Source organism: Varanus komodoensis, unplaced genomic scaffold (assembly GCF_004798865.1).
Source record: "Varanus komodoensis strain SLA01 unplaced genomic scaffold, ASM479886v1 scaffold23, whole genome shotgun sequence".
Classification (NCBI taxonomy): domain Eukaryota; kingdom Metazoa; phylum Chordata; class Lepidosauria; order Squamata; family Varanidae; genus Varanus; species Varanus komodoensis.
In genome coordinates, this window is record NW_025335627.1 from 18554448 (window position 1) to 18569238 (window position 14791).

At 40.6% G+C, this 14791-nt stretch overlaps 1 protein-coding gene across 3 annotated transcripts in view; it reads right to left on the minus strand.

Moving 5' to 3' along the window:
* The window catches only part of COL4A1 (collagen type IV alpha 1 chain), a 197252-nt gene that overhangs the window by 27599 nt on the left and 154862 nt on the right, over positions 1 to 14791 (minus strand). For 2 of the 3 annotated variants that reach the window (XM_044431656.1, XM_044431657.1), the window contains exons 40-45: positions 13284 to 13382; positions 9804 to 9854; positions 7477 to 7662; positions 6790 to 6923; positions 3880 to 3952; positions 79 to 150 (exon numbers count right to left, since the gene is read on the minus strand). In XM_044431656.1, the coding sequence (XP_044287591.1) occupies positions 79 to 150; positions 3880 to 3952; positions 6790 to 6923; positions 7477 to 7662; positions 9804 to 9854; positions 13284 to 13382 (615 nt within the window). Of the gene's footprint in view, positions 1 to 78; positions 151 to 3104; positions 3206 to 3879; positions 3953 to 6789; positions 6924 to 7476; positions 7663 to 9803; positions 9855 to 13283; positions 13383 to 14791 lie in introns of all 3 variants that reach the window. The other variant, XR_006414881.1, reaches the window with a different exon arrangement.

Sequence of the window (14791 nt, forward strand, 5' to 3'; positions counted from 1 at the left end):
TGGTTATTTTTGCTAGTTGACATCAGTACAAACTAGTTTAAACATAACCGAACTGAAACTAAAATGTACAATGCTTACCTTTAGCACCAGGTAGTCCCTGATCACCTTGTTCTCCTTTGAGTCCCTGGAACCCTGGAGAACCTTTTAGGCCTAGAGAGAAAGGAAAATGCCATTCTTACTATATAAAGCACCTTATTTAGTTTTAGTTCATCTACCAAAATATGGACCTAGTTCCATACTTTTAATGTTTTCCTTTATTCACTTTTCTGTATAAATAAATTGCATAGTCCCCTATTCAATATTTACTATCCCATTATTTTAGATAATTTATGACAGGTACTTTACCTGATTGTTCTTAATTGCTCAACCAAGAAGTGTATACTATCTATTTTTATTAATTACATAAAATACAAATTTTGTGATGCCTCTATAAATTACATGAATTGCAGTCTGAATTATGTTAATAATCAGCTTGGTCAAAGCCTTCCAATACAGAGGGTGTAGTGAGATGAGAGGGAAAGTGGAGTGAGCCCTGAAGATCTCCAGCAGTAGTGACCTGTTAAGCATGTTCAATGTTGTGAGACTTCCTGAGACTAACATGGGATATACTAGGGTTTAGACAAATCCTTTCGGAATCTGTTCATCCAGAATCTAAAGACTTCCTCTCATGCTTTACATTTGAATATGATTTCATAGTGTATTATGCCATTTTAATTATTTGAAAGCTGTTCTAAGAGCATATGCTGAAGAGAACAGTTTATAAAAACGTTGAGTGAATGGATGAATGTTCGGCATAGTCCTGTAAAGTGAGCTGAGCCAAGAGGAGGTTCACATAGACTCACGGAACCCTGGTTGTGCAACTGGCAAACTTCCCCAGCTGTCATTTCCAATGGCCAACCTTCTTCCCCACTCATTGCTCCCATTAATAGTAGCAGGTGCAGAAAAATGATGCTGTTTGCAGTGTGTGGGACTCAATTTCTGGTAGGTGCCTGGCAAACCTGAGGCACATTCACCAGGCACTCAGACTGTGCCACTGAAAAGTTGCCTGGAGTCGGCTTCCAGGGAATGGCAACTTGAAGCAGCAGCGAAGATGCTGTTCTCTGCCTTATCTCATCTAGATGATTATAAATTGTCTAAAGGGTTTTTTTTACCTCTCTAAATGACAGGTAGGCTTGAAGACTTTTGGTCTGCAGCTCTGATTACACTGAAATGGCCAGATAAGGTAAACCGGAACAAGTTAAAAAGGTGTGCTCCCCCTTTACTCCTTTTTCTTTACTTTTCTTTTTGTTTTTTATCTTTTACTAGTTCTTTTTATATTATATCATCTTCTTTGCCAAGGGAATAATATTCTAACCTGCTGCAACTTAGACTCTTAAAGAATTTTTGTTTGCAAATTTTGAAAGCACTCTGAAACAGATGGTCTTTTGATGATTGATGATGCCTCATTTGTAAAGCTGTTTAGAACTAAGAATTACAAACAGTGTAAACTGACCTTGGCATGAGACCTTGGTAGGCCACCTTTCCCTCAGTTAAGAAAACAAATATTGCACAAATGTTGCAGGTCACTGCCACTGCTGAGCGTCCATTCTTTGTGCTACCTTTGTGATTCTGTCTTGGGGGACCATTGTGACAACTGGTGCTTTCTTCTGTCTTCACTTAAGGTTAACAACACAGATCTACCAGTGAATGGGATTGTGTAACAAGAAAGAAAGCAAGTGGGTGGGGAGAACTCAGGGGACAAAAAGAAGAGAAACGAGTGGGCGGGGGGGAGGTTGGTGGCAGAGTTCATCAGAGGAGGTCTCCAAACTCCTGTTTGCTAGTGCAGGTCCCTCACTACTTTGCCTCTGCTTCTGTCTGCCTCTCTCCTCTTCCTCTACAACTCTGCCACCAAACTCCTATGGTGGGAGTTTTTTTACAAGGTAATTTTAAAGGTTTTTCTACAAACAATTCCAGCAAAAGCAGAAGATAGAAGACAACAAAAGAAACCAATGTGGCTCCACAAATTGCTTTGAGTTACAGTAAAAAAAACTTGACATGTACAGGAAGTGGAAGGAAGACCAGGCCACAAATGAAGCACAGGTAGCACAAAAGTGCAGCATTGGCATCAGGCAGGATAAAGCTGAGAATGAGCTTCAGGAGATGTTAAAATGAACAAACTCACTTTTTTCAGGTGTGGCAAAAGAGATAAAAGAAAGGGAGGTTCAGCTTCTTAAAGAGGAGGGCTATATGGAATACCCCTTCATAGATCACTGTCTTGCTGTGGTAAAGGGGCTTCTGTAGAGCAATGAAGCTATGAGTTATGCTATGCAGGGGCACCCAAGATGGACAGGTCATAGTGGAGAGGTCTGACAAAAGGTGATCCACTGCAGAAGGAAATGGCAACCCACTCCAGTATCCTTACCATGAAAACCCCATGGACAGTATCAAAAGGCTAAAAGATAATGACACTGGAAGATGATCCCCTCAGATCAGAAGGTGTTCAATGTACTACTGGAGAAGAGCAGAAAGCAAGTAAAAGTAGCATCAGAAAGAGTGAAATGACAGGGCCAAAGCCAAAAGGACACTCAGTTGTGGATATATCTGGTGATGAAAGGAAAGTCTGATGCTGTAAAGAACAATATTGCATAGGAACCTGGAATGTAAGATATACATTCCAGGAATATATGGAATAAGGTGCTCCCTAAGATAATGTAGTCCCAAGCTGATTAGGGCTGAATTCAGTCCAGACAGTGAAGCTGTAGAGGGAGAGGTGTAATATGTTTGTAAAAATTAGTCAGCAACTGCACTGCTCTGTTCTTGATCATTTGAAGAGTCTGGAGTGTTTTCAAGGAAAGTCCCACATAGGGTGCATTGCAGTAGTCCAATCTGGAGGTTACCAGTGCATGAATAACTGTGGCAAGACTACCCTCATCCAAGTAGGAGTGCAATTGGTAAATCAGTCAAAGCTGATAAAAGGCACTCCTGGCAATTGAGTCCACCTGGGCCACCAAGGAGAGCTTGGGATCCAGGAGCACCCCCAGAATATGAACTTTATCTTCTAGGGGAAGTGCAACCCCATCTAGGACAGGTTTATAATCTCCCAGTTGGAATGGAGGCTTGCTCACCAACAGTACTTCCATCTTGTCAGGATTGAGCTTGAGCTTATTGGCCCTCATCCAATCCATTACTGAGTCCTGACACCGGTTCAGCGTAGAGCCTGCCACACCTGGGTCAGATGAAAACCAGAGGCAGAACTGAGTATCACCAGAATATTGATGACACTTCAGCCCAAACCTCCTGATGACCTCTCCCAGAAGTTTCATGTAGATGTTAAAAATTATGGGGGATAAAATCAAACCATGTGGTACTCCATGACATAAATGTCATGGTGCAGAGCAGTAAACCTCCAGTACCACCATCTGGAGCCAGAGCAATGCAGTGCCCCTGATTTCCCACCTGCTCTGGAAGAATACTGTGATTGATGGTACTGAAAACTACTGAGAGGTCCAGGAGAATCAACAGGGTCACTTTCCCCTTGACTCTGCTGGCAAAAATCATCTCTCTTCATCAAGTAGCTAATTTTGGGAGGACTGATTTTGTTATTGGTGCTATGTTGCACATCTAATTAATAATGTGGTATTATTAAAGAGACATTTAATTTCCTCCCTTCCCCATTCCATTTTTATTCTGTATCATGTCTTTTAGATTTCAAACCTGTGGACAGGGACTTTATTTTTTATTGATTATTTGTAGGAACTTTTGACTGAGGAGTGGCCTTTATATAAGTAAATAAATAATAGAATTATTTTATATCATATTTTAAAGGTCATTATAACAAAATGCTATTTCAGCATTATCATGGTAATAATCAGAGGACACTATAACTGCATGTCGTCATACCTTGAGGACCTGGAATTCCAGGAGGTCCCATGTCACCTTTTTGGCCAGCAGCTCCAGGGAAGCCAGCATTACCCTGCACAAAACAAAAGTCTTCAGTTCTGGCATACAATGGCTTTGAACAAGAGTTATGCATATATGCATAGATAATTAGTAAAATCAGTGATTAGTCAAACAGCTATTAACATGGCAGCTCAAAAAGTGGCAGCTAGAAAGAAAATGAAAAAAGGGACATAATATACTAAAGGAATTAACATTCTGCACACAGCTGGGTGACATTTATTTATTTTATTTTAAGTTTTTATATGCCGTCCAATACTAAAAGTTTTTGTTATTTGTTGTATCATAGCACAGTATATGAGAACAAGATGAGAGCAACTGAATTCCGGGGCATCTTGGATGATAACTGATTATTTGGACGCTTTTGACTTCCAGATCAGTTTTGGGATACAGAAAGAATGGTGGTCTTCAGGCTGAAAAGTGACTTCATATCAGCTGATCGTATCAGCTTGTACTTGCAGGGTTATTCAAATAGCTTTGTGTATATATATGAATGGAGAAAATGCACGCCCATTTTCAGATTCTTGATCAGGAAAGACAGACACAATATATTGGATAATACTATCTCTGGAATTAAAAAAAACCTGCCTGCTTATCAACTAAGTGTGTGAACAGGCTAAAAACAAATAAAAGCTCTTCTCAAAAAAAGAGGACAAGAGGGGAAATGATGACATCATTGGACTAGGATGGTTTCTTAAGTTGGAGCTCTTATCTATATCTAAAAGATAATCCAGGAAAATGAATGCAAATGGTGGCAATATTAACAGGAGAGTTTAAGGAAATGCAACAGCATCAAATAAAGATAGTCCTTTTTTACCTTACAAATGGAGGGGCACAGTTTTATACAGGTTAGTTTCTTAGAAAACTAACTAAATGTGAAACTAACCAAGTGAATCATAGAAATGGTCAAAGTTAACAGCAAGAGTTGTTAAAAATCAATGCGGCAAATCATTTGCAGGGCACATGGAGCCCAGCCTTAGGGGAGGAAGGTATTCTGCTGAAAAAAAAGATAAATGAACTGATTATGCTGACAAAAGGATTAAGTGAAAACCTGAGGGGAACAATAAGGGAAACAAATAAGGGAGTAGGGTCTTGAAAATGTGGTAAACTTGAGTGGTCCTTCACGTGATCAGTTTAGGTGGATGGGATAGGCTGTAACCCCAAAGGACCCTATCCAATAGGGTCTGAGGGCTGGATACAGGGATAAAATGGGGTAATTCAAGCTGATTGTGTGTGCCTACCTGTAGGATACACCCCCTTTTGCAGAAGTGATTCTTTTAATAAATTAATGCTGCTTGAATTTGTCGTTGTCAGAATAAAATTTTCTAGGAGTGTTGCTCACACCACCATCACTTGTGTTGAACAGACCATGGACAGCACTGAAATGCTGGTAAGAAGTGGCATTGGCATTAAATGTTTCTCTACTCTGGTTGGTCTTTTAGTTCTAATTTTAAAATACATGCCATGTCATTAAACATAATCACCTGGCACATTTTGAGGGCTGGGCACACCGAACAAATGCTGACAGGTCATCATCCAATTGTAAGGGGCTAAATAGGAGATACACCTGCCAGCAAAAGACAAAACACTTGATAAATAGAGACTGGATGGACGAAATTAAATTTATGCTAGTGGTGACTCAAAGTAATCACTGTCTCAGTGCTGACCAGTCTGCTGATAGTACTCTTCTGGACTACTATGTCCAGTTCTGGGCATCACAGTTTAAGAAAGATGCAGACAAGAGCTGGAAAGTGTTCAGAGGAGGGCAACATGGCTGATCCAGGGACTGGAAGCAAAGCCCTGTGAGGAGAGATGGAAAGAACTCGGCATGTTGAGCCTTTTGAAGAGAAGACTGAGGGGAGATATGAGAAGAGCCTACAAATACCTAAAAGCCCACTACAGAGGAGGAGGCAGGATCTCTTTTTAATCATCCAAGAGTGCAGGACATGGAATAACAGGCTCAAATTACAGGAAGGCAGATTACAGCTGAACTGCAGGAAGAACTTCCTATTAGAGCAGTACAACAATGGAAAGAATTACCCACGGAGGTTGTGGGCTACCCACACTAAAGGCATTCCAGATGCAACTGGATAGCCATCTGAGAGGGATGGTCTGACTTGGTATCTTACACTGACCAGGGGATTGGACCCAGTGACCCTCTAGCCCTTTCTAACTCTGCTATGATTCTCTAGGTATGTTACTGTGTACAAGATCAAGAGTTTTTTTCAGCTCAGTTTGAGTTTTCATTGATAAAGATACAGCTAATTATTTCTTGACATTATACAAGTTTTAGTATCTCTCCAGTTCCTCCTGTACTTTCTGGATGTCCATGTCCCCACTGCAAGTAGCAAAGATTAATGCAATCTCCGTGTTCAGCTTGCGGGCTTTTCGTAGCAAGTCCATACAAATCCTTTTTCTAATACAGTCTTAATGAAGTTTTTATTTTCCTTTCTAAATACACTTCTTTTAAATTAGACTGGAAGCACCTTTTCTGCTATGTGCTTTACAGACTTTTATAAGCTCTACTTCTACAATAGTGAGAAAGATATTAAGTTTCAACAGGTACTGTAGTGAACTTTTCCATTAAGTCAAAAAATGAGGATTGTTTCTCCTTAAGCAATTGCAAGGCCTTCTAGCCTTCATCTTGTTAAGAAGAGCACCAGAAATTATTGCCTTCCTCAATTGTTTTATAGAGGAGGACCACTTTTGCTTGTCACAGGGAAACTGACCTTTACACTGGAAAGGATGCTACTAATATATTATCAATTAACATAATAACTAATGTTTTGTGCAAAAATGCTGCCATTTGTTGCTATGATGGAAAAATCCCTAATATTCCTAAATTTAACTTACAGGGATTCCTTGAGATCCCTGGTCACCTTTGGATCCTGGTCTTCCAGATGGTCCTGGCCAGCCTGGGCTTCCTTTTTCTCCTTTTGTTCCTGATAAGCCTGGAACACCTGGAGTTCCCTGTGGTCCAGGAAGCCCTAAAATAGAAATGGGAAAAATATTGTCTATCTCTGATTTGTTCTTACACTCAGTACAATCAAAAGAACAAAAGAATGCTCAGGAATAATGATAATGCTTCAAATATGAACATGGAACTTCATAATACTATTTTATTAGTTTTGTGAAACCTAATTGCAGTATAGCACTATCTTCCAACAGACAATTGCCATTTTTTGGAAATGAAGTATACTAAATATTTGGTTAAAATGCTTAACATCAACAATGTTTCCAATTCTGGAGCTGGCCATTCTCAAGATTTGAAAAATGTTATGTATACTTAATACTACTTTGAACTGCCAGAAAAACAGAAATAGAAGTGTTTTAATAAATATTAAAAATCTTCAATATATATTATTCATTCATTTGTGGTAAACAGAACATGTTCTCTCTCATTCAGTATGACAGAAATGAAAAATGTCAAAGAGACTAGGTGATAAATTAGGTAGATTTGAAAAGATTACAGATGATAGTCATTGAACTGAGTGGTAAGTTTGTCTAATATTATCAAAAGTCATCTAGAAATGCTCTTACCTTGAAGCCCAGGTTGCCCTTGGGGTCCCCGATCACCCTTTGGCCCCTCTATGGATCTGCCTGGTAATCCAGGAATGCCTGGCTGGCCTGGTGGACCCTGCGGACCAACAAATCCTAATTCTCCTTTTGCACCAGGAATCCCTGGACTTCCTGGGGATCCTGGGAAGCCCACATCTCCTTTTGAACCTAAAATTTAAAATGATACACTTGTGGTTAGAGTAAATACACTCAGAGTTAAGCAAACTTTGATAGCCATGTTGATCCAGAAGAAGAAAATCCAGTATTACACAAGGATCTACAGTGGTGTCATGTGTACCAGAGGAGAATGTACCTTGGCTGATGAGTCGTGACCAAGGCTAATATGTCCACCACTATGAAAGGGACATCTGAGGCTGCACAGTGTGATGCTACAACTAAGAGGAAAGCAGGAGTGTAGCTGATGAATCCTACAACTTTTGTCAGGTGCTGTTTGCTACTGAACAGACACAGGGGCTGCAAATGGAGTCCTGTATCAAGTAATGCCTTCAAGTAAAGGCAGAGGCTCTCTCTCACCCTGGCTTCCATCCAGTGCTACATTTGAAGTTCATGTACTGGCACTGCTCCAGTAACATTTTCTTTTGGGGAGACTTGATGGAAGGGATTTCTTCTTTTCAGGACTGAATAAAATGTTTAACTCATTTAGCAGAGTTAAGTGATAGCCACTGAAACAACTTTTGTGTAGCCTTACATTTAGGCATTTTCCTTAACCTTTCATACTAATTCTACATTTAACAGTATTTGATATTTGTAAGGGAGCTATTTTAGAAAAGGCACCAACATGACAAAAAGGAAGGAAAAGGACAAACATTCTTTCTCTCATCTCTCCATGTTCCTGTGATGCACCAGGTAATATAACAAAAGATGAGTTGGAATATCACACTTCACAACCTACAGAGTTGATTGTGGGCTGTGCAATGGAGTGGAAGAAGTGGACATAATGCAGGAAGAACACACCTGATTATGCACAATAGCCTATTACTTTGTTAAATGGCCATAGAATCATAGAATAGTAGAGGCTGGAGGACTATCAAGTCCAACCCCCTGCTCAATGTAGGACACCAAGTTAAACCATCGCTCTCAAGATGCAACTGGACAGCCATCTGAATGACTCCATTGTGGAAGGGCCCACAACCTCTCTAGGTAATTGGTTCCATCATATTGCTCTCACAATTAGGATTTTTTTCCTGATATGTAGACAGAATTTGGCTTCCCCACCACAGTTACACCTATCAGGTCATATTCATCCTCCTGCATTAAGTGTTCAGGTTCATGCTGTTTCTTTCCCATAGTCTGGGCATTAATATATAGACATTGAAAAACACATGTTTTATATTCTAGCTTCTTCCCACTTTTTTGGAAGACTACTTTTTGGCAGTGGTAGTGCTGCTTTCTCTGTTCTGGTATATAAGCCTTTGTTTTTATGCCCTCGTGTACTTCTCCCTCCCTGGTAGGATTCAACTTTAAAGCTATCCTGATGAACTTTTTCATGCTGTGGCCAAACATATTCTTTCCTGGCCTTGTAAAGTGCAACCCATGCTTTTGCCAGCAGTCCATCTTCCAGGAAGTGGTCCCAGAATCCAAATCACTCATGTTGGCAACAACTTACAAGTAGCCAGGCATTCACTTGGAGGATTTTTCTTTCCCTTTCTATTCTTCTTCCAAGAACTGGAAGGAGGGAAGAAAGAACTATCTGGGTCCCAAATTTCTTTACTTTCCTCCCTAAAGCTTCAACATATGACATAATTCCTTCTATGCTCCACTTGGCAGAGTCATTTATTCACACATATATACGCGTAAGAAGGATGGACTACATTTCAGTGGGCTGTATAAGCCTTGGCAATCCTTCAGTTATATCATTAATCTGTCCTCCAGTGAGATAAACATACCTGACGAGTCTACAGGTCTTCCTGACATACATGTGTTTCCATCCCATGCAACAGGGAGTCTCCCGCAAGTACTGATACATCATTATCTATAAATCAGGTTATTGACTACTGTTTGGGCAACTTGTTTTATTTAAACAGCTGATATAATTATGTTACAACCCTCATCTTCCAGAAACTATTTTTCTGTGCCTTTCCTGGGTAACACTTTGGGTTATTAAAATAATTGTCAAGGAAAAACTTCAAGCATGTTAATTATTCTTCCCAAGTGTGGCTGCTCTATGAAGCCCTTCCTCATTTTTAGCTGACACTACAAACTAATTGTGTTTCCCAGATTTCAGTTTTTCTCATTATTGGATCTGCATTCAGCTGTATTTACTTTGTACTTCAGGTTCTTTATTTTACCTTTTTCTCCCTTTGTACCTGGAAGTCCAGGAAGTCCTCTTCCTGGAATACCTGCAAAATGAATATACTGACACTGAGAAAATTGAATTTTTAAAAATATATATTTAGTATTCTAGTATTTCTAAAGCCCTACCAGGATCCTGATTATTGTTTCAAATATTTAGAATAAACCATTCTCATGGAAGTTTCTTCCTGTAAACCTATCTGATCTCACATCTCTTTTCCTTCAGATCCCCCCTCAAAACCTACAGTTTCTATGTTATCTATTGAACATAGATTCAGGAACCACACAGATATTGATAATGTAACAGGTATTATCTGTAGCCACCTGGCAAGGCTTTCAAGATGTATGAAGAGATACCCTAGCAGGATTTCTCCTAAGCTAAAGGGAGAGAGGGAAGAGGAATCCAAAAATTTGTGTGGCAGTGGGCCTTAGCATGAAGGCCAACATTGCCTGGACAAGAAAGGTTAAGTGTACAGGAGACATGCATGTAAGAAGCTTACCTGAGCACAAGTAAACCTGTTTTAGGATTTTTCCCTTCACAGTCACACTTTCTATTTTTTTTCTCCTTTTTCTTAAGTTCATGATGTGTTTTATATTGTTTTAATAATTGATGTTTTATATTGTACTTTTATATTTTGTAAGCTGTCCTGGGAGTTTGGCAATAGGACGGGATATAAATGCCCGAAATCAATCAATCAATCAATCAATCTGAACAACTGATGGCCCTTGTGAGGGCTGGGCCATGGGTGGGGATGGGCAGAACACTGGGTCCAGGATGTTGGACTCAAGTGAGAGTCTGGAGCTTTGCCAACAGCTGAGAGGCTAGGAACAGAATCAGAAGTCCAGAGCCAGAAGCATGGGATCCCTTCCAGTCCAATACAGCACAGAGAGAGCACAAGTCAGAAACAGTTCCAAGGTTGCTTGACCAGGTGGGCAGTTACAGCAAGGGCAGGGAAGCAAATGGCAGGAGCAGAATTGGAGCAGGCTAAAGCAAGGCAGGAATGGCAGGAGAGCAACTGGTAGGCTGGGGTGCAGAAGGGGCAAGTAGGTACAAGGCATGGAGAGATGTGGAGCCAAAGCACAAGGAATCATGGGGACAGTTTGGGTTGCTGTGGCAAGGAGCAGCTGTGTGGTGGTATCTTTTATGTCTCAAGGACCCTCAACTGCAGTGTGTGATGGGTTCCCAACTGTTCCTTGCAAGCATCCACAGAAGAGTACCTGGCTCTGGAGAGACTTGCAGGAGCAGCCAGGCTCTGGTCTTGACAGCACATTTGTAACCCCCTTATTACTATTACTAGGTTTAGAAAGTTATGGGAATGCCCTACAACTGCACACTTTTAAACTGGTAGCATGTGAAGAAAATAGCTACTAAGACTATAATATAACAGAGTGTCAGGGCAAAATTAGTGAAATTACTACTGTGATACAGCTGCCAAAAGCCTGACATTATAAGAACAGCTTTAGACTTAAGGTGGGTTCCTGAGCTGATCAGAAATCCATATTGCAAGCCTTGCTCCCCACATACATCTTAGAGATGCTAATGTATGGCTATTCTGAAAATTCTTTGTGTGTGTGTGTTATTTGTCTTCAACTATTTTGTATTACTCTCATGTGCATGCAGCAAATTCTTTATGTGATTTCCCCCACTCTCCCAAATGGTGAACATAACTAACAGGGTTGTAAAAGCATCCTGTACGGACTGCATCTTGCTAGTTCCCTTCAGGGGCAGCCTACATGCTGCAAGTATTTCCTTTAAGTCTGAATAAACTGGAAAGGTTCTTTTGACTGTACACTCCCATTGGACACTCTCTTGATTTCTTTTCAAGAGCAAGAGAAACATAGGAACATATGCAGCTATCCAGCAAACCCCACTATTTGCCTATCTATCGTGGCCGTGTCTATTTTGAGTGATATCAGCTCTCCATGTTCTGAGGAGGAGGTTTTGCAGATCATCTGCTTTCTGATCACTGTACAATTGGCCTGGTTAAAAATTATTGGGCAGCTAGTCTTGTATGATATATACTGCTAAAAATGATGGCTTTTAAAAGAACTAGTATATTAGAACATGGGTATACTATACTATACAGTGGTACCTTGGCTCATGAACTTAATCCGTTCTAGGACTCTGGTCATAACCCAAATTGTTCGTGAGGCAAGTTAAATTTCCCCATAAAGTTCATTGTAAATAAAGTTAATCCATTCTATCTCTATTTTTTTTTAATCAGAGAAATGTGAAGAAGCAAAGTGACAAAGAACAACAAAGATTGCGGCCATTTCCCCCCACACCCCAAGTACGAGTGTGGCCATCCCCCCACCCCTGTAGCGCAACTGCGATCATGCCCATCATCTGCTGGGGGGGGGGGAGAGATGGGTATGATCGCGGGCATGCTGGGGGGGGGGAGATGGGTGCAATAGTGGGCACACTGGGAGGGGGAGAGACAGGTGTGATCGTGGGCACACTGGGGGGGAGCGACGGGCGCAAATGTGGGCACACTTGGGGTGGTAGAGATGGGCATGATTGTGCGGGGGGGAAAGATGGCCGAGATCACAGTTGCACTTGTGCATGACAGTCGGGTACAATCATGGGCGTGCTCGTGCAGAAAAGACGGGCGTGATCTCAGCCATCCCCCCCACCCCCCAGCATGATTGCGGCTATCTCCCCACTCGGGGGTGGGGAGATGGACGTGATTGTGGTCGCCACCCAATGCAGAGTTCGAGACCTGAGTCAAAATTTTTATGAAATTTTTGTTCGCGACCTGATTTGGTCATGAACTGAGGCGTTCATGAGCCAAGGTACCACTGTAGTAGCAAATCACACATGAAAAAATCTAGCATGGACATACCCTAAAATTCAGTCTTCAGGTGGAAACAAGAAAAGCTATACTTATTTATTAGACACTGTGAGGTGATCTGTCAAAACATAGTCAATATTTTGGACAGTTCTGTAAATTACAAATTCCATTCTCAAAAAGTAAAAATTGGCAAGGTCAGGACACTCTCTCTCTCTGTGTATGTGTATGTAATTTGTCACATTCCCATATGTTCCTTCCCCTGTTGTTTGTCTCCAAATGTAGGAGAATAAATGAATGGTTATGCACATGGGCTCCATGCCTATATTTGGTTTGACTAAATTAAAAACTTTAAATGTACATTGACCAAATGTCAATAGTTTGCATGTGGAGTGCACATAATATGCAATGTGCATAACCCAGGAAAAGTTAGTATGTGTTAAGATTGCCTCCACAAGTGCTGATTTGTGTAGATAATTTTCTGTTGATTTTTCTGGATATCCCCCCTCTTCCCTCTTTATGATACTGACAGGGCCAAACCATGCATGCATGCAATTTAGTATTTTTAAAAACCTTAAGAACCTTAAGATGCTGGGACTGCTTGGAGTGTATAACTAGGTATTTACTGTAGTACATATATAAATATATACTAAACATTACCTCAAGAAAAAGAAATGAAGGCCTCACCTGGGTCACCTTTTGCACCAGGTAAGCCCGGGATTCCATCATAACCTGGTTCACCCTTTCCTCCAGGAGTACCTGGTGGACCTTGGGGCCCAGGGTCACCTGCAAATGAAGCATATTTACTTATTTTATATTTCAGCATTTTCTTGAGGTAACACTAATACATGCATAAAATGGTCATTGTACTTCTGGAGTCTGCTTCTGTGTTTACTGATAGTACCTTGCAAAGGCAGAAATCCATAGATTCTGTTACAAATACTCCTGAGGTAAGTCCAGGTGTAAGCTCATTTAATTTATGTAAAACAAATTCAGTATTTTACAAAGAATGAAAAATCAATCCAGAATTCCACTCAGAAAGTTTCCAAATAATATGAATTAGATGCATACTGTCATTGTAAATATATATAAAAAACTTAAAGGTATCTTATCAAATGGTTGAGGCATATAAAATTGAATCCAGAGTCCAGAATCCTACACCACTAGAGAAAGCAGGGGGAAGCAATCATGGCTTAACCTTGTGCTCCCACCTCCCATACAGTTTCAGAGGGTCCCCTTTGGAGCAGCTTCTCAGGGGGCACAGAGGAAATTAAAAAACAGACAGAAACTTCCTGTCCCTGCCCTGCCTTCCTGCATTGCTTATATTCATAAGCTGCTTTTAGGATAAATGTCATCCTCCTCCAAGGCAGTTTCCATAAAAGAAAAGAAAAGAAAATTACATGAAGTAATTTCAAAATTGTTATAAATATTTCAAATTTTTATAAAACTGGTAATCAGGTTAGTCTGTTGTAGCAAAAATATAAGTCTGTGCCTCCTTAGAGAAACAGATTGATTGTAGACCAGATCCCATTTCGTCAATTAGTTGACATGGTCTAGAAAGTTGGTAGGTACAGATAGAATTAAAACCATTTTTCCACAATGCAGTTAAAAGGGAAAGAAAGAGCTAGAGATATTGGTAGGTATGCCCTAATCTTAGGCAGAGAACAGATGATCCTCAATTAATTCACAGCAGATTTCTCCCACATGACATGCACCAAGAGGTCTGTCAGATTGTTGGCAAACAACATTCAAGCTCATGATATTGAGAGGGCCATGAACGTTGTTATTCATGCACAGTCCTACTGGAATGCTCATCAGCCCTCCAACTCAGAAGCTTACTGGCATCCAGTGTAGAGCAGGAGAAATGGAGGAGGAGATCTTTGCCTTTTTTGGACTCCTGTTTTACCTTTCAGCTAACGGCTCTTTCATTTATCTAACTGGAGTGTCTGGAAAGGAGAGGGAAGGAGGTTGGAATGGCTTCAGGGAACCTCATTTCCTGGCCACCCCCTTTTACCCCCTTTCTGAGGTCATTTTTCCAGTCTTGAAGAGCAGTTGGTGTGATTCTTTCTGTGCAAGTCGGTGGGTGAAGAAGGAGAGGCTCCAATTCCCAGCTCCAAAGTAGGAGCACTGTCTGGGAATCTGAAAAATCCTAATAAATCAATTGCATCACTAGCCTAGTTCATGTCAAATAAGAT